This window comes from Bubalus kerabau, chromosome 17, assembly GCF_029407905.1.
Source record: "Bubalus kerabau isolate K-KA32 ecotype Philippines breed swamp buffalo chromosome 17, PCC_UOA_SB_1v2, whole genome shotgun sequence".
Lineage (NCBI taxonomy): Eukaryota > Metazoa > Chordata > Mammalia > Artiodactyla > Bovidae > Bubalus > Bubalus kerabau.
In genome coordinates, this window is record NC_073640.1 from 5,733,230 (window position 1) to 5,757,283 (window position 24,054).

The window sequence follows — 24,054 nt, forward strand, 5'->3', positions numbered from 1 at the left end:
GTGGTGAGTAATTTTAGGGTAAGGCTCTGATAAGTATCTTGAGTTTCTGGCAGATGTTTTGAATGACTCCATTATGACCGTGAGGGGTCAGAAGGTCTGATTCTGCCCGGCTGAGGTGTGCATAAGCCACACTCCTAAAGGGCCTCCAGGCTCTCTTAGCAATGGCAACTCCATTTTGCTTTTCCTTCCACCCAGTCTACACCTTGGTCTTCAAACATGGATCCTTTATGGCAAAATGATCGTAAAAGTGGAAAGATGCATACAGAAATATAATAAAATGTGTTGAAACTGCAAAAAAGAAAGTGGAAAGATACTGGCACATTGCTAGAATCCCATTTAGTTGTTAACAACCATCCAGTCAACAGCATTCCATATGAAAATGTCTCCGACAGTGAGACTGAAACTGAGGGCACTCAAGAGTTAGATCCCTTAGACTCTAATTTGCTTAATACATAATGTCCCATAACCAAGCTTGCCTTAAATGTTCCTGCAAATTGCGTACTCTTCCAGATTTGCATAGCTTAGACACAAAAAGTAGTGAGACTCTTTTTATCATCCCCTACAGGTAATATCTGTGACATAAGGGTTGTTATGGTAACAGGTACTTAAGTTGTTTTTCAGGAACACGGAGCTAGTCTTGCCAAGTTCAAACTGGTTGGGACCATCGACCCTCCAGCTGGGCCTGCACGGGTGTCCAATGCACGTGATGTCAGGGCCAAAATTTTTTGATGTCAGGGCCAAAATCTCCACCCTTGGATCATGCTGAAACCACCATGCTCTGAATGTGCAGCTCACAAAGAAGCATGCAACTCAGATATGGCTTTACAGAGCAGCCATTACCTCACCTTTTTCTGCCTCCAATTAGCCAGAAAGTCAGCTGACAGCCTTCTGGGAGTTGCTTTGTACATAACTTGCTGCTTTTAAGACTATCTTTAATTTTTGCCCCCCTTTTTCTTGAAAGTGGAGAGTGTTCTTAGGGAGGTTTTTTTTTTTTTTTTTTTTTTTTGATGTGTAATTGCTTTACGGGTTTTCCAGGTGGCTCAGTGGTAAAGAATCTGCCTGCCAATGAAGGAGACACAGGTTTGATCCCTGGGTTGGGAAGTTTCCCTGGAGAAGAAAATGGCAACCCACTCTAGCATTCTTGCCTGGGAAATCCCATGGACAGAGGAGCCTGGTGGGCTCCACGGGGTCACAAAAAAGTCAGACACAACTTAACAACAACTGCTTTACAATGTAGTGTGAGTTGCTGCAGCACAACAAAGTGAATCAGCTGTGTGTGTGTGTGTGTTCCCTCCCTCCCACCCCACCCCTCTGGGTCGTCACAGGGCACCGAGCTGAGCTCCCTGTGCTCTGCGGCAGCTTCCCGGTAGTTATCCAGTTCACATGGTAACCACCTAGCTCACACATATATGTCAACACTACACTTGATTCTCTTTGGGTGGATCCTCTTTGGGACTCCCCAGTTTTCTTGGACCTAGAGGCCTATTTCCTTTCCTAGGTTAGGGAAGTTTTCAGCAACTTTGTGGATATTGCATTGTTTTGTTTTGTTTTACAAAGTGAAGGTTCATGGCAACCTGGCATCAAGCACGTGTACTGGTGCCATTTTTTTCCAACAGCATTTGCTCACCTTGTGTCTGTGTCACATTGCAGAAATTCTTACAATATTTCAAACTTTTTCAGCTATAGTTGATATGGTGACCAGTGATCTGTGGTGTTACTATTGCAAAAAGATTACAATTTGCTGAAGGCTCAGATGATATTCAGCATTTTTTAGCAATAAAGGTTTTTAAGGAAGGCATATACATAGTATTTTTTAGACATAATGCTACTGCCCATTTATTTATAGTGCAAACATAACTTTTTTTTAAATCTTTAGTTGAAGTATAGTTAATTTACAATGTGTTAGTTGCAGGTAGAAAACTTTTTTAAAAAATTTAAATGGTTCTTTATTCATAAATTTGATGTAAGCTTACAAATTTACTATAGACTGCCAAATAAATCTGCAGTGAAAAATAAAGTAAAAAAAAAAACAAGCATGCCCAACGTGTAGCCATCAATCTGCTAGCCATCAGGACATTAAATAATTCAATAATGTATTCAAGATTCAGCCTTAGGTTTAAGCATATTCAAAAGCAGAGACATTACTTTGCCAACAAAGGTCCGTCTAGTCAAGGCTATGGTTTTTCCAGTGGTCATGTATGGATGTGAGAGTTGGACTATGAAGAAAGCTGAGCGCCGAAGAATTGATGCTTTTGAACTGTGGTGTTGGAGAAGACTCTTGAGAGTCCCTTGGACTGCAAGGAGATCCAACCAGTCCATTCTGAAGGAGATGGGTCCTGGGTGTTCTTAGGAAGGAATGATGCTAAAGCTGAAATTCCAGTACTTTGTCCACCTCATGCGAAGAGTTGACTCATTGGAAAAGACTCTGATGCTGGGAGGGATTGGGGGCAGGAGGAGAAGGGGACGACAGAGGATGAGATGGCTGGATGGCATCACCAACTCGATGGACGTGAGTTTGAGTGAACTCCAGGAGTTGATGATGGACAGGGAGGCCTGGCGTGCTGCAATTCATGGGGTCGCAAAGAGTCGGACATGACTGAGCAACTGAACTGAACTGAACTGAACTGAATTATACTTTTAAGAACTCTGCTTTGTCACCTGTTACCTAAGCAACTGGCAATAAGAACTTTATACAAATAAAACATTGCTTTCATGTGCACTAGGAAACCCCAACATTTGTGTGACTCACCTCACTGCACTCTTTGCTTTATTTTGATGGTCTGGACCTGTAGTATCTCCAAAGTCTGCATGTGCTCTGTACACAAGTTCTTGAAAGGCCCTGGGTTAGAGATGCCTTCCTGCAGAAGCCCCTCTGGTAAGATGGAAACGGTACCTTCTGGGGAGGGGCACACCTGACATACACCTGACATCTGGGGAGGGCTATGCCTGACATCAAAGGCCTTTCCAAAGTACTGGAAGACGTGGCTTCCCCTTACTCCGTCCCTCACCTGAGCTCCTTGAGCAAGTGATGATGGGGGTGGGGTGGCTGCCTCCTCCTCCTTGCAGACCCCTGGGCTGTCGCTACGGGCCTGGGGGTTCGATCTATAGCTAAGGGACAATTTTCTCACAAAAGGCAAGCCCGGGCAGGGCACCCCGATATCGAAGGAATTAGCAGAGATCCCAACTCGCTCAGGGTTATCCCCATTTCTGCACGTGCTAACGGTTCCACACTGGAAATCCTCCTACAGGACACCCCAGACTCACCAGACCCTCCACGCCCCTCCCGCTGGGACCCTTCCCACCCACTTGAGAAGTGGGCCCACGGGAGCTGGGCACATCGAGAATTCACACTTTAGCAACTTGAGTTAAAGGGAGGGGAACCCTGCCTCCCCGCGATTACCATAGAGGACTGCATCTTCTGATTCCAAAGCAAGCAAAGGAGCTGTCCAGATGCGTCCGCGGAGACCCAGCGCCCCTGCGGGCGGGCTGATTTCCTGGGCCGCTGACCACTCCGCAGCCACAGCCATCGCCCTCTGACTCCGGGCCCCTCCGCACCACTCCGGTAGTGGCTCCCCTTCAAACAGGTCATCTCTTCCCTGACTGCGTGTGTCTTGTGCCCTCTGCATCGCCAGCCATTACTGGCTCTAACCTGGGCACTGACTTTTCATCAGGACAGCCTCATTTTCTTTTTGGCTATGCTGCTCAGCTTGCAGGATCTTAGTTCTTAGATCCCCCACCAGGGATTGAACCTGGGCCCTTGGCAGTGAGTGAACAGAGCCCTAACCTCGATACAGCCAGGAAGTTACCAGAAGAGCCTTCTGAAAGAGACTCTCCTTAGGTCACCCTTAAGCAAGTGACCCTTGAAATGGACCAAGCTAGGACCCCATTTTGCTTGATTCTCTCCCCCCACCCCCAGCCTGCACACCCCGCAGACCCACCGCCCCCACCAGTTCCACTTCCCTATGTCTCTGGCAATCCGCAAGCTTTACCCCTCCAAGACAGGGTCCTTTCTCTTCTGTCCTCTGACTCCACTTCCCCTTCCACTCTGGTTTTTCCACCTTCTCATCCTTGGCTTTGCACTGGGGACCTGATTGAGGGCAGATGGTCCAACGTGACCCCTCATGGCTGTGTGGCTCCCAGGCAGACGCTCAGTAAGCGCAAGTGTGAGATCATTTCTTCTAAAACCCTGACAAGAGCTTCCCTGGTGGTCCCGGGGATAAGATCCCTCCCCTCTTCCAATGCAGGAGGCAGGTTCATCCCTGGAGGGGGAGCTAACATCCCACATGCCTTGTGACCAAAAAAAAACACATAAAAACAGAAGCAATATTGTAAGAAACTCGATCAAGACTTTAAAAATTGTCCACATCAAAAAAAGTTTAAAGTAAGTGTTGTTTTTGTCTGTGCTCAGTCATGTTCAACCTGTGACCCCAGGGACTGTAGCCCGCCAGGCTCCTCTGTGCATGGGATTCTCTAGGCAAGAACACTGGAGTGGGTTGCCATGCCCTTCTCCAGGGGATCTTCCTGACTCAGGGATCAAACCCGTGTCTCCAGCATCTCCTGCATTGGAAGGCGGGTTCTTTACCACTGTGCCAAAACTATTAATAAAAAATAAATAAATAAATAAATAAAACCCTGACAACAGAGGGGCCACTTTCAGGCTAGCTGCTCTCCCCGTTTACAGAGGCCACAAGGGTGGCAAATGAAACCAGACCCTCTACTAACTCACAGGAAGTAAAAATCATTGCCTGGAGCCCAATCCCTGACACAGTCTGAGTGTCTGAAAGAGGGAAGGAAACTCTCTGCTTGGTAGAGATGAGCCAAACTTGGAGATGAGAATACGATTAGAAAGCCAGAAACTGGTCAGATCCCACAAGAGCCGAGGTAACCCACGATCCACAGCTTTCTCCCCAGGAATCGGCACACTCAGCCGTTCATCAATATACAGTCAGCTCAGCCAGGACCCCAGTCAAGCTCACCAAGCTTCAGTGCTCGACGTGGCCGTGACTAAATGACTTTGCACAGCTAGGATGACGGGTTACACTCTTGAGCCAACCATCATGCAGCTCCAATACTGGAACATACTGTCCCCACCTGCAACAGCGCTGCAGGGTGGAGGAGTGGGGAGGGTTGGGGAGCCCTGTCGGAGGGCTCAGGGCTCCAGACCACCCAGCCCTGAGCAAGGGATGGACTCCCTTTCCAGGCAACTGGTCCTCTGGAAGCAGTGTCTAATGATACTCACCCCCAGACTCCTGTATGCGGAACCCTGCCACCAGCTGGCCCTGTGGCTGCCTGCACAGAAAACTCATCTGGTTCCAGGGACTGTGCTCCCATGTCTGTCCGGTGCCTCAAGGGACAGTCCCAGGAGGCAGCATGTGTAAGGTCTTCCCTGGCCTGCAAACAGAGCTGTGCCCAGGACCTTCACGTGCTTTCCATGCTGATGAAACGTGCTCAGGGCATGAAGGGCGGCCGCCTGGCCCGTAGCTGAACGTGGCCCTGAGGACCCCGGCGGGCTCCTCACAACGGGTCCCTAGGAGCAGCAGCAGACGCGCAGTTCTGTGCTCGGGGAAGCCCCCAGGTTACATCAGGGTGGCCTGCACCCTGCTCCTGACCAATACGCCCACCGACAGTCACATGGGAGAGTCACCCACCGTGTAGGAGAGTGGCCCACCACGACCCTCCACAGCATCGCCTCCGAGTGAGAAGGACTCGTTGCTGGAAAGGACACCATCTCAGACCACACGGCACGCACCCAGGAATTTGCCTTGGGAGGTGCCTTTGCCTCCGTCACCAGAGATGGCCCCCTGGGACACGCCACCCCCTCGGAGACCTCACCACTTGCCCAGATGTTGAAATATTGCTCAGTGTTACCCAAATCTATGAACAAATTTCCAGGGCCCCCGAGCTCACTGACCTGTTTTCGTGGCTGGATGTTTTAAGTCTGGGACAACAGCTATGGAGTGCATTTCAGATTGTATATTATTATTGGGTTTGCACACTTAGCATTTAGAGGTGTATTTTATTGGTTACAACTTGCCCTATCCCTGAGTTTCAACCAATCTGCCACCCAGGCTGCTAATGTCTTTATCATTGACTCTGATGCCTCAAGCATCACAGGGTAGATTGTAGTGTAAGCGCCAGACAGGGGTTTTGTGTGTGTGTGTGTGTGTGTGCGCGTCACTGAATTTATCTCATCTTTACTATGAATTCTGAATAAAAATGCAGAGTAAAAGCTAATGTGTTACTTGCTCAGTCGTGTCTGATTCTTTGTGACCCATGGACTGTAACAGCCCATCAGACTCCTCTGTCCATGGAGTTCTCCAGGCAAGAATACAAGAGTGGCCATTCTTGTATAATACCCATTCTCTAGGGTATTTTCCTGACCCAGGGATTGAACCCTGGTCTCTTGCATTGCAGGCAGATTCTTTACCGTCTGAGCTATGCAGAACATAATCTGAATTAATATGTAGAGAAATAAAATTTTGGCAAAACAAAAACTACCGTTTAGGGAAGTTAAACTGTGTACTAGTTTTTTCTGTTTATCCTTAGCAGTGAAATATATTACAGGTAACATTCCAAGATATCAGTTCCATGGTTAAAAAAAAATTTAAATAAGGTTCCATGGTTAAATAAAATTTAAAAAAATACTGTGCATACTGAAATAATGATAGAAGTGCAAATTCAAGCATTAATATCATTCACATAAGATTTTAACTTGTTGTACATTTTTGTAGTTCAGTAAATGTTCTTGAAGAGCCGATTCACTGGAAAAGACCCTGATGCTGGGAAAGATTGAGGGCAAGAGCAGGGGATGACAGAGGATGAGAAATGGACATGAGTTTGAGTAAACTCCGGGAGATAGTGAAGGACAGGAAGCATCGAGTGCTGCAATTCATGGGGTCGTAGAGAGTTGGACACAACTTGGCACCTGAACAACAACAAATGTCCTTTATAATAAAAAACAAAAAGTGTTATTTACTTAGGACAAAAATAACAATGTAAAGGAAGGAAGACCAAAATATTTTTATATGCTTATTCAGAGACACAGAATTTTCATGAATTTAAGAGGAATGAAGATATTCAAATAGTAATAGAAAATCATTAGACTTATCTGAATGTTCAAATGCTTATATAAGTTTTCAATCCATCTGGTTTTATAAAACCAAAACTGTGAACACAAAACAGAAAAGTTAACATTATCTTTTTATATGTTCCCAAGTATCAACTGCATCTATTTATTATGAATTTAAAGAACACAGATTTTAAAAGTAAAGTACAGAGGTATCTGACTCTTTTTAATTCCACAAATACTAGCATCCCAAAGTAACATTCAAACAAACCTCTATGCTGCTTAGTAAATTCTCTCCAATTTCTAGAATAAACTTCGCTTTTTTAAAATTTTAATGCAAGTGTCTGACAATCCTTGGATTGCTGAGACATCCACTTCAACGACAGCTGAGTCACACTGCCAGTCACATGACTGCATAGAGAGCCGGCCCACCTCCACGTGACGCTGCAGCTGCTGGCCTGAGGACCCCACTCAGAGGACTCTCGCTGGTGGTTAAGAGCACTGCTTTGCAGCGTGGAGAAAGGGCTCCTGGCTCTTAAAGCCCACAGTCTAGCTAGAGAAGGTGCAGTGAACAGGTGACTCCAACGGACCATCATTAGCTTCTAGCTGGGGGGACTAGGCACTGCATGCAAGCTCGGAGGCTGCTGCTGCTAAGTCGCTTCAGTCGTGTCCGACTCTGTGCGACCCCATAGACGGCAGCCCACCAGGCTCCCCCGTCCCTGGGATTCTCCAGGCAAGAACACTGGAGTGGTTGCCATTTCCTTCTCCAATGCATAAAAGTGAAAAGTGAAAGTGAAGTCACTCAGTCGTTTCCAACCCTCAGCGACCCCATGGACTGCAGCCTTCCAGACTCCTCCGTCCATGGGATTTTCCAGACAGAGTACTGGAGTAGGGTGCCAAGCTCGGAGGAGGACCTCCTAACTCTGGTTGAGGCAAAGGAGGCCTGATCTATTAGAGGAGCTGCTCAATGCCAAGCTGTTGGTCACCCATCCTTCATTTCCTTCAGTCCACAGGCTGAGCGGGACCTCTAACAGTGCTCCATCTCTTCTGCCCCAGGGTTTCCAGGAGCCCCTAACCATCTCCGTGATCCTGCGGACCAGGACTCGGCGGCCCCTCCCGCCTCGCTGCCATCACCGTGGGCTCTGCACGCCCTGGCAGTTACTGTGGCAGCATCTCCCCCAGCCGGCCTACGGGGGAGCCGGAGAACTCCTCACCCAGGCTGGGGCCCCTCCGACAGCACATGCGCTCCTGGCCCTCCCGCGGAACAGGCAGACTCGGGGCCTGCGTCACACAGCGCGGCCTCCCTACCCGGCCCTTCTTCCAGCCTTACCGCCCTTCTCCCGCCATCTGACATGGTCACTCTGGCATCTGGCCGGGTGCTGGTTTCCAGCTTCATCCAGGCGGCATGTTGGTACCACCCCCAGGGGACCCCGCTGGGGTGATCAATCCTATGCCCTGGGAGAAGGCTCCTAGTCAGTAAGCTCTCCCGGATCCGATTTCACGGTCTGACCCTGCTTGACCCCGGCTCACCTGGCCTTGGTGGCAACAGGCCTGCCGCTGCCTCGGGACACGGCTTCTTTCCTCTCTCATCAGAGCCGCTCAGACAGGAGGCCGGCGGAGGCTGCGTGACCCTGGGGAGCAGACCTGCCTGGGTCGCGCGTTTAACCTTGGAGCTCCGCAGCACTGGCTTCACCCTTAGCTTTCTTACCTGGTGGCCGGGGGCGGTGAGATTGGGGGGCAGCTCTTTCTGTGTTGCAGGGAGGCTCCCTGGCCTTCAGGCCTGGCTTTTTAATTGCTAATGAATCACTCTCAGCTTTTCCTTTTTACCCCCGAAGCCTGAATTGTCTTAGCAACGGCCACGCGTCTCACCAGCCTTGGAGTTGCTCCCTTCCGCTCCATTTCTCAAACTCTTGACACATGGACCCCACTAGTGAATTCTCCCCCGGCAGACTACCATCAGTCCATCGCGGTGGGCGTTTTAACAACAGTTTCATCATTACCTTGTGCCACGGGTGCTACTTCACCACCAAGGGTGAAGGGTCCTCAAGCCAGCGGCAGAGAGCAGCAGCTCCAACAACCTCCTGGTGTCCGCTCCCTGGGCTCCACTCGCTCCTGGGAGCAGCAGGCACAGTTTGAGCTTCCAGGGAGCAGAGGCTGAGCCAGAGGTTGGCACCAGGAAATGCATCAGGGAAGACTTCTGGGATCAAAACCTGGAAAAGGAAGGGATGGCGCTTTAAAACAGAGCTGACGAATCAGGGATGTGCATGGCCTAGAAAGGCGGCATGCCCTTGGTCAGGTTTCCCTGCAGCTGAGGAAGCCGCGAGCACTGACCGCTGAGGGCTGTGCGTGGGCAACACTCCCTGTAGCTGGGTGTCCGTCGGCCCTGGAGCAGGGTCTGGGCAGATCATGCCCGTGGCCATTAGCTGTGGGCACAGATGCTGGATGGTGGATGACTGCGAATGGCGTGACCCTCCACATGTTAATGACGACCATTGCCTTCTGATCTGTCGGGACAGTTAAGCAGGAAGCCCGGTCATCTGTAGACAGAAAAGGATGGCGGCATGCACTGTGTCTAACACAGAACAGGAACCCTGAACGGGCTAAGTGAAGTAAGTCAGAGAGAGAGACACCCTATGACACCACTTATATGTGGAATCTCAAACATGACATAGGACTTCCCTGGCGGTCCAGCAGTTGAGACTTCATGCTTCCATTGCAGGGACACGGGTTCAATCCCTGGTAGGGGAAGATCCCGCATTCCACTCAGCACAGGCCAAAAATAAATTAATTACATTAAATATGACATAAATGAACTTATTTATGAAACAGAAATAGAATCAGGGACATAGACATTAGACTGGTGGTTGCCAAGGGGCAGGGCGTGGGAGAGAGATGGGTTGGGAGTTTGGGGTTAACAGATGCAGATTATTATACAGAATGGATAAAAAACAAAGTCCCACTGTGTAGCACAGGGAACTATATTCAATATCCTTTGATAAACCATAATGGAAAAGAATATGAAAAAGAATATATATGTGCATAACTGCATCACTCTGCTGTATAGCAGTAACTTAACACAGCATTGTAAATCAACTATATATCAATTAAAAATTATAAATAGTTAAAAAACAAAAAAAAGAATACTATATGAGGCAGCTCAGCAGGGCCCATAGGCAGACCCTTCCCTACAGTGGGTCTGTTTACAAACTGGGACAGACTCTCAATAATGGAACTTTTAATTTATCTATACTTTTCAGTTTAACACCTAATTGGAAACTATTTGGGTATGCTAATCTAGTTTTTAAACTGCAATTTTTTATGACATTTAAATATGGAGCAAATATTCCTTTTGAAAATTTAGCATCCTAATAGAAATGTGCTGTTAAGTGCAAATTACACACTGGATTTGAAAGAATTAATATGAGAAAAAGAATGTAGAATATAACGTTAGCAATTTTAAAACATATTGAAATGACATTATTTGGATATACTCAGTTAAATAAAATACATAAGTAAAATTAATTCACATATTTCTTTTGATGCTTTTAGAAAGGCTATAATAATATCATCTAAAGTCATCCATTTGGCTCACATTACATTTCTAAGTCGGGGTTCTCAGGCACTGCAATGATAAAGAATCTGCCTGCCAAAGCAGGAGATGCAGTAGACTCGGGTTTGATCCCTGGGTCGGGAAGATCCCCTGGAGGAGGAAATGGCAACCCACTCCGGTATTCTTGCCTGGGAAATCCCATGGGCAGAGGAGCCTGGTGGGCTACAGTCCATGGCGTTGCAAAGATTTGGACACGACTGAGTGACTGAGCATGCATGCACGTTTCTTTAGTAAGTCAGAAGCCAGACACAGCCTCACGGTTTTCACATGGGCCTTGAGGTGGCAATTTTGGTTTTGAGGTTTTCAGACTCCGGGAGGTGGGTTGGTGGGATGGTGGGCAGAGGTGAAGGCAGGTCTTGCTACCAAGTAAAAAAGGAACTTAACCAGTCTTGTGCTTGCTACTCCATTTTAATTCGAATCACATCCCACATCCATCTGTGTGTAAATGGTTTTGATGTAGACATAAAATGCTTGTACTTTGGTCTCCTGAGTTTAAACAGTATCCCCATCTCAAACCCTCAGTGTTCCTTAAGACACTGGGCTTTAAGTAACGTTTTGAATAATTTACTTCATGCCAACTCCTCTGCCCAGCCCTTCTCTCTCATGTTTCTTTTTCACCCTTTCACATCTTCATTCTCCAAATCAGGTTTAACTGTTTGGGGGCTTTTTCTCTGCTTCGTTACTAATTAAATTGTGTGTGTAACCTTAAATTCAACATACTATGACCCACTATCAGAACAATTAAAATTTCACTGGGAGGAGAAATATATTAGGAAGGATACTGACAGGGAAATGCAGCAAGGAGACCAATGCCATTCCCTCCCAGATGCCCCGTTAGCCTGGGCTACTGGCCGCCTCTTCTGAGACCAGATCTGTAGGAACTCCAGAGGGAAACATCACGATATGGGACCTGGGAGAGGACAATGTGGACCGGGGCAGGGTGTGTGTGTGTGTGTGTGACTGATGTGTGCTGGGACCGATGGTGGAGGCTGTAGGCCTTGCTCCGGGAGGATAAAATGGGAAATTAACTGTCGTAATTCTGTCTGCTTCTCCCTTAAACCCAGTGCTCTGGGGCCATAGATTCTGCCCCAGGCCCCTCTGATGGAAAGGACAGGTGCCATCAGTATACACGGGTCGTGCAGAAATGTGCAGGGGAGGAACCAAGGACCTAGAAAACCTTCTGCACAGCTTCCCAGGCCCCACCCGTGGATGGCGCAAGACTCCCGCCTTCCAGAATGCTCCATGGGTCAAGGTGGCGCCAGCAATTAGGACCTGGGTTCTACCCCAGGATGGAGTCCTGAGCAGGGAGAATGGGATTCAAAGCCTCAGCTTCCTGAGAAGCGTGTGTGTGGGGGTACTGGGGTACTGGCAGCCTGGGAAGGGAGCAGTAACACCCCCTTGGTGGTTGACGGGGACCCTGCAGCCCCACGCTGCCCCGACCACACAGGGAGCCATGTGCAGACCGTGCTTATGTACAGAGGATTTTATTAGGGACTCTTGGAATGGGATGCCAGGAGGCCCGGGCTCAGTTGGCAGCCAGGGTCTCCTGCACCCACGGCATAAGTGCAGTGACGCGGGCGTACACGGCGGGCGTGGACGTGGAGCACGTGCTGCTGCCCCAGGACACGATGCCCGCCAGGGTCCAGGCTCCATCCTTGTGGCAGACCAGGGGGCCGCCAGAGTCGCCCTGCAGGAGGAGACAGGACTTGTGTCCAAGCCGGAAAGAAGGTGCCAGGGCCCAGGTGTGCCTGGACCTGGCTGAGTCCAAGGGGTGCAGACCAAGGGCAAGTGGGGGCCCAGAGATTGTGCACAGACGCTCGGACCTGCTCAGATGGCAGCTCTGCCCCCTACTCCTGGGGGGCCTGGGGTGGGGGCTGATCCTCTCAGCCTCCCATCACCTGTAAAATGGCCTGAAATGTCCACTCTGTGAGCATAGTGTGAGGTTAAACACCCCTGGAAGCCTCACACCACGCCTGGTCAGGGCCAGCCCGCATCAGGGACATCTCCTGGTGCTGGTCCCTGCCTTCACTGGGGCACTGGGCAGGGCCTGAGGTTAAATAAGGCATGGCAGAGAGGAGTGGGCCTCAAGGCCTGACCACAGTGGTGGTGGGGAAGGGGCAGGTATCGTGTGAGGGCGGGCAGGGTAGCAGGCCGTACCATGCAGGAGGAGACGCCGCTGGCCCCCGCACAGATCATCACGTCGGTGACCCTGCTGCCCCAGTACTTCCTGCAGTCGGTGTTGGACACGATGGGCAGGATGGCCTGCTGCAGCTTGTCAGGGGTCTTGAGGGCTGGAAGGACAGAGGGCGTGGGGTCAGGGCCCAGGGAGAGGAGAACAGCACCCGCCGGAACCCTGCCCTGCCGCGGCGTGGTCCTCCTCCATCACGACGGTCATGGGTGCTGAGTGCCACCTTCCAAGAGTCTGGGAGGCGGTCCCTCTCCGGTTCCACACCAGGCAGTGCGTCTGTGCTCCCAGCACAGTTGGTCAAGCAACTCCTGCCTCCGAGCCCCTGAGCCCCGCGCCCGCTGGGCCCTGCGTGTGGGCGGAGGGGCCGTCCCCCCTCCCCAGCCCTCCTCTTCCTTGGGGACGCTGGGGGGACCCAGAGGGAGCACCTCCCTCTTCTGCCCTTTCCTGGCTGCTTGTGTGCTCAGTTGCGCAGTTGTGTCCGACTCTTCATGATCCCAGGGACTGAAGCCCGCCAGTCTCCCCTGTCCGTGGAATTTTCTGGCAACGGCACTGGAGTGGGTTGCCATTTCCTCCTCCATTCCTAGGTGCTTGCGTCCTGTTAAAGGACTGGCAGGCTGTGGCCGGCACTCAGGCCTAAACCCGACCTGGAGCCTGGGCTCTGGGTTCAGACTTTAGGGTCGCTGGACACAGCCGCCCTCCTCAGTCTGGAGGGGAGTCTGGGCAGTCCATCTCCATGCAGGTTAGAGTGGGGCGACGCTTGCTGGAACTCAGGTGCTTCTTCAGAAGCTGACTGTTCATGTATGTATTATTAAACCTTATTTTTATTCACGTTTGATAGGTTTTTAATTGAGTGTTTTTAAATAAAGAAATGGGGAGGTTGATGACTGTAAAGGAATTTACGACCAAAACATCTTTGAACAGCCATGTGTGTGCCACTTGGAGACTCCTGGGCTCAGGGAGCCCCCATCCCAGACCCCCAGCTGGTGGGCGGAAAGGCTCACCGTTGTACTTGGTCTTGCCCCAGCCCGTGGTGGCGCACAGCATCCCAGCGGGGAAGTCCTCGTCGGCACTGGGCAGGCACACGGCCGACACAGTCTCTGAGAACTGCGCGGGCGTGGCCAGCTTCAGCAGGGTGATGTCATTGCGGACCGTGAGAATGCTGAACTTGGGGTTCTTGAAAACCTGCAGGCAAGGCCCAGAAAGACAGATGAGGCCCTGGGGTAAATCAGGGATCCATGGGTTTCTAGACCATCTCCTTTCCTGGTGATCTGTTCAGGACAAACGGACCCATAGGAGCCCAGAGTGAGAATCCTGAGACTGGCTCGATCCACTTGGCTCCTGTCTCTCAAGGGGCTGAAGGGTCTTCCCTTTGCCCACTCCCCAGCCCCAGCCTGCAGCCCGGCGGCTGTCCCCCGGCCCGCCCAGTGAGGCCTGCGCGTACCTTGCCAATCTTCAGGACCTGGGTGTCCTCGGTCTGTGAGCCCTGATCAAACTCCCCGGCCACAACCACATCAGAGGTTCTGGGGGAATCAGGTGGTGGTTAAGGACTGAGCATGCGCCCTGATCCCCTCCCCGACCCCAGGCCGAAGCCGGAAGCAGAACCCCAAGCTCTGGTCCTCACGTGACTCCGCAGTGGGCGGCGGTGACCACCCAGTCCTCGCTGATGAGGGAGCCCCCGCAGAAGTGGAAGCCGGTACTGTCCTGCAGGAAGATGGGGAGGGTCAGTGCGTGCTGGACAGCAGCAGCACCGAGCTTGGCAGCGGCCCTCTGCCCAGCTGAGCCCCTGGTGCCTCCACCTCATTACCCTCTCACCTGCAGGGACACCTGCCAGGGCCAGGAGCCGGGCACGGCGTCCTCCCCGTTGACGATCCTGGAGAGGCCACTCAGCACAGGCTGGATGGCGGGGACTCCACAGCCTGGGGAGGGTGACAGGAGGGTGAAGAAGCGCTAAGACCCAGAGCCAGTCTGCGGAAATCCTTGCTTTTACTTCAGATGTCTAGGCAGACCCAGAACCTACCGCCACACTCCTCGCTTCTCCTGGAACCCTGTGGGCTCAAGGATCCCCTCACACAGCCTACCGACCCCAGGAGCCCACCCTGGATGCAGAGGCGTGGAGCTGCCGCCACCCAGGGCCACCCTGCCTGAAGGAGCAGGGGACAGGCTGAGACAGGGACTGTCCTGCCTGGACTCTGAGGCCCGCCCCTCCTTGCCGGGAGGCCTCCCACCGGTCCCCAGATCCCATTTTCCTCAGACACTGGGGAGCAAAGTCAAAGCTCACCTGTTAGCCTGGTGGGGTCTGGGGGTCGTGAGGTTAAAATCTGATAACCCCAGCCCCTGGGGAACCCAGAACGCTGACAGCTGATGGGAGAACGTTTTACACTGAAATCTCTATTCCCAGAGATTTCAGGAACTCTCCATTGTATAAAGTTTTAATTATTTAATAAAACAACACTGATTCCATGCTGTAAAAGGACACATTGAGGAAAACGGAAAACAGAGGACCTGAACTGGCACAAGACAATGAGAAAAGGCAGGTGGACTGGATGTGTCCCGGACACGCTTGCTGTGTCAGGACCCGGGGAGTTCTTGGCACCTGTATACAGGTTCTACAACTCGGTGACAGCGAGGAGTGTTGGGCAGGTACAGCCCTGATGACCAGCCAGGCCACCTGCAGGTCATATGGGCCTTGCCTCAGGTCCAGTCCAGTGTCTCCTGCCCGTGTGGACAGACCAGCCCCTCATCACCAAAATACACATCATCAACACAACCCATTTTTTTTTTTAACTAGCAAGAAGATTCAGTATCAACTGTGATGCATTCACCCAGCTGAGTGCTCTGCAGCGATTAAAGTGAATGAGCTGGGTCTCTGCATTAATGGGAATAAATCTAAAACTACATAGGTAGGGAAAGGCAGGTTGTAAACCTGAAGTAGCAGATGATACAGTTCATGTAAGTTTTTACAAATATTATACTGCACTGGTGGATTTAGTAACGTGTGGTAAATTCGAAAAGCCCACACAGAAGTGAGTTCAAAATAGGGATCACTTTCTGAGAAGGAGAGAGGGGACTTTAGCTTAAATGGTTCTATGTTTTAAAAAGAAATACCTGAAGCAAATCAGGAAAAAAAAATAACATTTGCTAAAGTCCAATGAAAGGTACAAAGATGTGGTATTATTTTCTGTATTTTCCACTATTTTTTTTTAATAGGAAAAAAAAATACTTGGAAAGTGCCTCAAACAGTATAGCCCCGGGCGGAGGCTGTGGGAGGCTCTTGTGACTACACCCTCACTCTGCCCACAGCGCCCCAACCTGAGCCTCATCTGGGGCCCCAGACCTCAGTGCGGCTCGGACTGGCCTTTTCTGCTCCAGGTGCAGGGTGTGAGGCTCGGGAAGCTCCCAAAGGCCCTGCCTGTCAGGGTGTGAGGCCCAAGCGGGCAGGGCACCTCCGATCTCCCTCCCGGCCAGGCCCAGCTCGCTCCAGACAGAGCTCCTCAGCCCTCGAATGGGGCCTGGCTTGGGACCGTCAGGCGGTCAGGGACTCAGGGACTTCCTCAGCCACCTCCCAGACGTGGCCGACCATGGCCCTGCGTGTTAAGTCACTCAGTCACGTCCAACTCTTTGTGACCCCACGGACTGCAGCCCGCCAGGCTCCCCTGTCCATGGGATTCTCAGGCAAGGTACTGGAGCAGGTTGCCATGCCCTCCTCCAGGGCATCTTCCTGACCCAGGGATCGAGCCGGAGTCTCTCATGTTTCCTGCATCGGGAGGCAGGGCCTCCACCACTAGCGCCAGCTGGGAAGCCCTGAATGTACCCTGGCACTCACCGAAGGTGGCCCCTACAAGGGCAAAACAGGAGAGGAGCCAGAGAGGGGCCATGTTTCTGCCCCCAGGGGATACGTGGCACCTGCCCTGGACTCCTTTTATATGCTCTGGGACACCAAGGGCTCCGCCCAGCCCAAGAGCCACCTCCCTCCCGTTATCTAGGAACCTTGGGAGATAAAGGGGACCAAGCCCCCCTGTAAGCCTGAACTGGCTCTCAGCCTCAGACATCCCAGCACCTGGGAAAAGGGCAGCTGCCCTGGCACAACGTCGCCCAGGAGTCTGCCAGGGTGCTGAGGGCAAGGCCAGTGTCCAGGCTGGGAGCTCAGGTCCCACAGGGCCCATCTCGGGGCAGCCAGGACACAGGGTGGTGGGTTCTGCTCCCAGTGCACCGGGAGGATTCCCAGCTCCTAAGTACAGGTGGTCCCAGCACTGGGTGCAGAGAATCCCAGCTGGTCATCACTGGGGGACTTGGCTTCTCAGCAAAGAGTGCTTTCAATGTGAGACTCAACTAGAAGCACAGTATCACACAGAGATGCTGAGCAATCCAGAGGTCACCTCGAAACCAGCCCAGGCAAGCAGCTTCGAGCCTGTGTGAAGGCACGTGAAGGAATCACCCCCACGGCTGGTCACAGGCAGCTCACAGGTTGGCAGACATGCCTGTATCTGCTGCTAAGCTCAAACACACCTTCTCTCCTCCCATGATACCTCACAACTTAAGGAACTGGTGATTGCATGAAACTTGAGTTTCAGATAAGATGGGGCTTTGATTTAGCACCATCAAGTGATACACTGAGGAAACGGCAAAGAAAGGATGTTAATTGTCACAGAACAACGAGAAGAGGACAGATGTAGGTAATACGCCTGTGGCATGTTTGCTGTAAGCCAAAGACTTTCCAGCATCATGGACACAATGCCCTTCTCTCCCCTGGGCCAGGGCCTGGTGTGGACCCCGGGGGCAACCCACAGGGACAGAGCACAAGGCGCCCCTGCCCTCCTGGGGCCAAGACCCCAGTGAGAGACACAGGCATGAAACAAACAAGAAAAGAACGTGCAGAGTCCGAGAAACCAAGAGAGGGTCTGGAAATCTGCTGCTCCGGACAGTCCAGCCTGGGCCTCACCGATAAGCCAGTCTGAGAAGGAAAATAAGCCAGCTGGGCAAACTGCGTCTATTTCCAAGGCGTCCAGGGCTCTGTGGTCCCAGGGCCACAGGCATTTAGAGAGAAGCTGGTCAGGGCAAGCAGGACAGTGTTACGGGTCTGGATTTGGACTTCATCAGCTTTGAAGTTCTGTCTCCAAGTTGTGAATTTAGTTTTGTTTTAGAGTTCTCTGCAGGGGGATGTTCAAAATATTTAAACACTCTTGAGCAGACACTCTAACCAGTGAGAATGGTAACCATGGCTGGGACAGGCCCACAGAGGCCCTGAACCCTGTCTCTGAGGGGAGGCGGAGGCAGCCAGATTGCACGGGGCAAACAGAGTGGGGCCAGCAGCTGTTTGATAACTGGGTCTGAAGCTTTTTGATTTTTTAAGAATTATTATTATTTTTGGCTGTGCTTGATGTTCGTTGCAGCACATGGGCTTTTTATTGCAGTGCACAGGCTTCTCTAGTTGCCCCCACAGCATGTAGGATCTTAGCTCCCCAACCAGGGATTGAACCTGTGTCCTCTGCATTCACAGGCAGATTCTTAACCACTAGACCACCAGGGAAGACCCACTTTTGATATTTTAACAGGCTGGGTTCAGTCCAGGAAAGTCAGCCCTGGTTTTGAGCATACGGAGTAATCCATACTGAATTCTTGGCCAAGGTAATTTATGGAAATATTAACATTTGCTGTTTTGTTTTTCCTTCACTCATCCCAAGCAGGTAGCAAAGCCATTTGTGATTTCCTTGGCTCTGGGATTTTTCCAGAGCAGAAAGCAGAAGCAGCCTGAGGTCACTGGCTCCTGAGGTCTGTTGGGAAAGTAAACTGGCCGAATGGAGTTCAGGAGGGATAAGGCCTCCGCAGGGGTGGGGCAGTGGGGGGGTGTTCACCACAGGGGAGGGGGCGCTTCCCTAGCCCATAGAGATTTTCCAGACCATGAGGTGAGCACCCCTAGAATGAGGGTGACCGTCTTGTCACAAGGAATGACAGCCTTTGCCTCTTGCCTAAAGCCATCTACCCCTTCTTGTCCTCGAGGAGGGTTCCCCTGGAAGGTCACCCCAGCCCAGCTCTCAGCGGGGGGAGGACTCTGATGAACAGAAGCTGGCGGAGGCAGAGGTGAGGCAAACCCCCGCCCTTCCCTTCATGCACCTTGGCTGACTTCCGTGCAGAGGCGGTGCTTGGCGCCTCGGCTGCCGTCCTCAGATCCAGACAGGAAAGACCCTGACCCAGAACCACACCATTGCCCAGAGCTGAGCGAAAGCCTACATACACCTGCACACCTCCAGATCTCTGCCGTGTGAGAAAAGCAAATCTCCGCCACTGAGCCACTGTCCGCCAAGTGTTTTATTATGAAAAGCATCTTCAGTGACGCAGAGTAAATGTGAGAATGGTCCCAGTGTCTTCTGTTTTCCCTGCAGAACTACTCTCCACCGTTTCTATCCTGCTGGCCTCCAGCAAGACTGACCTTCAGGGATGAGACTGCACGACAGCGTCCCTGCCTCTCTGGCTTCCTACTGGGGTCAAGGCCAGAGACGGGGAGAAGACAGAAGTCAAGTATTTATTCTCTGGGTTCCCTCCCTGAGAGGCTGCTGTGGGTTGACACAAACTACTCTGTATAAAATAAGCTACAGGGGGCAATTCCCTGGCAGTCCAGTGGTTAAGACTCTGTGCTCCCATTGCAGGAGGTATGGGTTCAATCCCTGGTCAACCCCTGGACAAACCATGGTCAGGGAACTAAGATCCTGCATGCTCAGGGAGGAAAAAAAAGAAAAAAAAAGCCACAAGGACACATTGTACAACATGAGGAATACAGCCAATATTCAACAATAACTACAAATGTAGCTAATATTTAACAGTAACTATGAAAGTGAAAGTGAAGTTGCTCAGTCCTGTCCGACTCTTTGCGACCCCATGGACTGTAGCCTACGAGGTTCCTCCATCCATGGAATTTTCCAGGCAAGAGTACTGGAGTGGGTTGCCATTTCCTTCTCCAGGGGATCTTCCCAACCCAGGGATCAAACCTGGTGCTTTTACTGTCTGAGCCACCAGGGAAGCCAATAACTGTAACTATAAACAACAATAACTATAAACAACTATAAATATAAGTAACATTAAAAATTATGAATCCCTATATTGTATACCTGTAACTTATATAATACTGTACATCAACAATACTTCAATTAAAAAAAAACAAAGAGCTCTGAAAATGGATGGTGGTGATGGCCGCAGAACAGTATGACTGCACTTTGTACCTTCTGAATTGTACACTTAAAAATGTTTAAGATGGTAAATTTCATGTTATGCATATTTTAGTACAATTTTGAAAAGTGAAAAAAAAAACAGTGATACCCCTTCATAGCTATAATTTTTAAAATGGAAAATAAGTTTTGGTGAGGCTGTGCGGAAATTGGAATCTTTGTACATTACTGGTGGGAATGGTACAGCTCCTGTGGAAAACAGTCTGGCAGAGTCCCAAAAGATTAAACAGAGAGCCACCATGTGACTAAGCAATTCCTCTTCTAGGTACACAATCCCTAATCTTTGGCCCTGCATCCAATTTAGGACTAACTGCAGAAAGCTAAGTGTGTATTCCTAATCAGTCCCAAAGAATGCCTGGGTTCTATTTGGCCCTCCTCCAGCTTCCCTGTGCCCACACCTTCTACAGGTGCATCTGAAGTGCTCCACTATAAAGTACTTCCTCTCCTCTGCTTGCCTTTGAGTCTATGCCAAACGCAAGTGATGCTGCCTGACTACCTGGGTAGAGCAAGCTCTGAATGAACACTCTTTGCTAGTCCTCATTTGGGTAGTCTTTACTGATTTCGGACACGACTGAGCGACTTCACTTTCACTTTTCACTTTCATGCATTGGAGAAGGAAATGGCAACCCACTCCAGTGTTCTTGCCTGGAGAATCCCAGGGGCAGGAGAGCCTGGTGGGCTGACGTCTATGGGGTCACACAGAGTCGGACATGACTGAAGCGACTTAGCAGCAGCAGTAGCATTACTGATTTCCACAAAGGCCAAGCTCCTATTGGTGGCCTCCTCCTTGCTTGTCAGGTAATCATTCTTGCACTTCCAGCCCCACTGGCCTTAGCCCTGAGCACCTGCATCTCCTTATGGTTTCCCTAAGTCCTTGCTACACCTTTAGAAAGTCTCTTTAGAAAGTCTCTTTGTTAGACTCTCTAGTGAGACTCCTGGCAGAATAAAGAATCAAAGTTCAAATTTCAATCTGTAATAGCAAAATAAAGAAACCTACCTTTCTTCCCTGCCTGTGTTTAGGGCTGAGAATCACTTCATTACCAGGAGCAAAAAGCGAGTGGGATGATAGATGGGTAACAGCCCAAATGTCCCAGCAAGAGAATGGGTACATACAGCGCGGTGTATGAGACTTTTCTGGGGGTCCAGTGGTTAAGATTCTGCCTTGCCAAAGCAGGGGGTGTGAATTCCATCCGTGGTTGGGGAACTAAGATCCTACATGTCAAGCAGCATGGCCAAAAGATTAAAAAGAAAAAAGTTTTTTTTAAGTGTGGTGTATTACACAATATTGCAAAGCAACTATACCTCAAAAAGATTTTTTTTTTTTAAAGTGTTATGTACTTATGAAGTGCAACACCACTCAGCAACACAAAGGAACATGCTGCTGACACACTCAGGAAGACATTTGGAAGAGTGAAAGAATCCAGACACAAAGACAGCATACTGTATGGTTCCATGCGTATAAATTTCTAGAACAGGTAAAACTAATCTATGGTGAAAGACATCGGGACAGTGATTACTGGCTGCCTCAGAGAAGGGGAAGATGGAAATCGGCACGCGGAAACTCTGGGGAGTGATATTATCTTACATCTTGGCTGTGGGGTTCGTTACACTATCATCTACATATGTCAGCATTTATCTGTTCACTTTGGATCTGTGCGTTTCACCATGTGCAAACTGTGTTCAGTATATCTTACCTTTGATGGTAAAGAGGGTTGGGATTTGACCCCCTCAAGAGGAGGAGCTCCCCAACCTGAGGAGACTGCCTTCTGAGGTGCCGCCTGGAGGAAGAGGGCACAGTTCCAGAGGCGCGGGCCCGAGCCCTGACACGACCCCGCGCGGGGCCAAACCCCAGGAGGCGGCCGGGCCCCCGCCCGCTGACCCGGGCTCCCGGGCGGCCCCGTCTCCTCTCCTGAGGGACGGTCCCTGAGGCACACCTGTCCGCGGGCTGGCTCCCGCATGGCCCCCCAACATTCTAGACGCCACAGACCGGCAACGAGCGAACAGGTGCAGAGTGAAGGCCTGCTGACAGGAAGACCGCCCGCGGCCCCTGGGCGTTTGTCTGGGCTCTGGGAGTCTACGCAAGGTTTCAGACACGGGGACGGGCCAGACAAGTATTCGCGGCAAAGGGAACACAGGAAAAGGCTCTTCATTGTATACTGCGTTGGCCAGACAACCTCGGGGTCCAAAGACCCCGGCCTCCGACCTGTGAGGAGGCGCCCACCGCTGGGGCAGGGGCCGGGAGGGCGGCGGCTGTTCCACGCGAAGGGGAAAGGTCCAGAGACAAGAAGTCGGAGATGCGGAGAAACACTCAGCCCTCAGGGGTCCTTTCTCTGGGAGGGGGCGGGCAGACCGCGCAGTCTCAGGGGGGCGAGCGGGAGGGCACCGCTTGCCCCGCCCCGGCCAGCCTTAGCCACGCCCCAAGGGGGGTGTCCAGCATTAACCCCGCCCCGGCCAGCCTTAGCCACGCCCCCCAGAGGGGTCCGCCCGGCCCGCCCCGCCCCTCCCTGCAGCTGCGCGACTTCCCAGATCGCCCCGCCCTCGTGCAGGTGGCGCGGCGCCCACAGGGCACCGGCCGGTTGTCGGTTCCCAAGGCCACCGCCACGGGTCGGCCCCGGTCGTGCTCTCCCACCGGCCGCGCCCCAGCCCACTCAGGCTCGGCGGCTGCCTCCTCGCATCTGTGCTTCACCAGGGCCCCCTCCAGCGGCCCCTGGCCTTTCTCCCCCCCTGCCTCGTGCCCTCCCGGCGCTTGCTGCCATCCAGGCTCGCTCCACCAGGCCTGTGCCCTCCTGCTCCCTATGCCTCGACACCGGCCCCACCCAGAGAGCTAGCAGACGGTAGATCACAGCTTAATGTCTCCCTCGGAGTGGGGCCCTCCTGCCTTGGTATTAGTAATAACAACAACAACAATGATTATGATAACTCCTTGGCTGTTGGTAATGTATATTTTACTGTGTGTGTGTGTGTTCAAACTGTTCCATAAACTCTCCACGCCTTTCCCACGAAGGCTCGTAAGGCAGGACTTTGTGTTTCTTTCTTTTGTTTGTTCTGTTCCAGCGGCAGCCTGGTAAGCTCTGGTTGATAAGATGGATGAACTTGAACAGGTGGTGAGTTTCATATGCACGGGGCCCACACTCTGCATTCTGTTTCATGCCCTGCTTTCCCACCTAATGCATTGTGGCCATCCCTTCCTGTCACTGGCAGTCCTTTAGAAAGCATGAAGAGCCCCACTGGCAAGTCAAGAAGGAAAAATACCAGGGCTGACCAACGCGCATTAGGTTAGGTCTGGTCCCAGCACTGCTGAAGATGGGCCAGGCCTTTCATGAAGTAGGACCTGTACTCTAAGCAGCCCCATTTTACATATTAATACTTACAAAAGGGATCAGAGAGGCTAAGTAACTTGCCCAAGGCCCCCACAGCTGTTTTGTGCCAAAACTTGTGAACCACCACACTACAGTCGTCAGTGCAATGGAAATGAAAAATAGTCATGAGATACCGTTTTATGGGGTGCTTGCCCTGTGCCTGATGGTCTCACCTTCAAATTTCTCACTCCCCAGTTTCCCAATTGCTGGGAATAGGCCTCCTTGCCTCCTGCATTTCCACCTGGTGCAGCCTCCACCAGCTCTTGCAGGGACAACAGCAGGGGCCCCCTGGCTGGCCCTGAGTCCAGACCTGTCTTTGGATGCCATGTGCTCAATTCTAAGGGCAAGATACCTGGTGGGGGCTCTGAACCAGGCAGCACACAGCTCACGTGACTCGGCTGACACTGAATTGAGCCTTCAGTGAGCTTCTTGGCCATCCTGAGACCAGGGGAGCATCCTTAGCCCACTCGTCACCCGTGCCCTCACCATGTTGCAGACCCTGCCCCTCCTCCTACTTGACCACACTGCCCATGGGGTACTGAACAACTGCAGACCAACTCAGTTACTTGTCCAGGGTCCTCCAGACTATGAGAGACTGAACTGGGGCTCAA

The 24,054-nt window shown here is 51.4% G+C and overlaps 1 protein-coding gene across 1 annotated transcript; it reads right to left on the reverse strand.

Annotated features, from left to right (window-relative positions):
* Positions 1-11,986: 11,986 nt before the first annotated feature.
* LOC129632093 (chymotrypsinogen B) lies at positions 11,987-22,042 on the reverse strand. Its single transcript, XM_055553520.1, has 12 exons — positions 21,835-22,042; positions 18,976-19,047; positions 17,241-17,272; positions 16,922-16,975; positions 16,688-16,699; positions 16,308-16,377; positions 14,677-14,780; positions 14,486-14,565; positions 14,306-14,384; positions 13,866-14,046; positions 12,834-12,967; positions 11,987-12,363 (listed from the first exon to the last, which is right to left on the reverse strand). Exons 1-12 carry the CDS (start codon positions 22,040-22,042, stop codon positions 12,202-12,204), a joined length of 1,188 nt encoding a protein of 395 aa, XP_055409495.1. The 3' UTR covers positions 11,987-12,201.
* Positions 22,043-24,054: the final 2,012 nt, after the last annotated feature.

Excerpts from the sequence above, each read along its gene's own strand:
- LOC129632093 (XM_055553520.1), bottom strand. The coding sequence starts at position 22,042 with ATGCGGGAGCCAGCCCGCGGACAGGTGTGCCTCAGGGACCGTCCCTCA. Across the intron at positions 14,566-14,676 it reads CCTGGCAGGTGTCCCTGCAG|GACAGTACCGGCTTCCACTT; the intron begins GTGAGAGGGTAA and ends ATCTTCCTGCAG. Across the intron at positions 14,047-14,305 it reads AGGTCCTGAAGATTGGCAAG|GTTTTCAAGAACCCCAAGTT; the intron begins GTACGCGCAGGC and ends CCTTGCCTGCAG.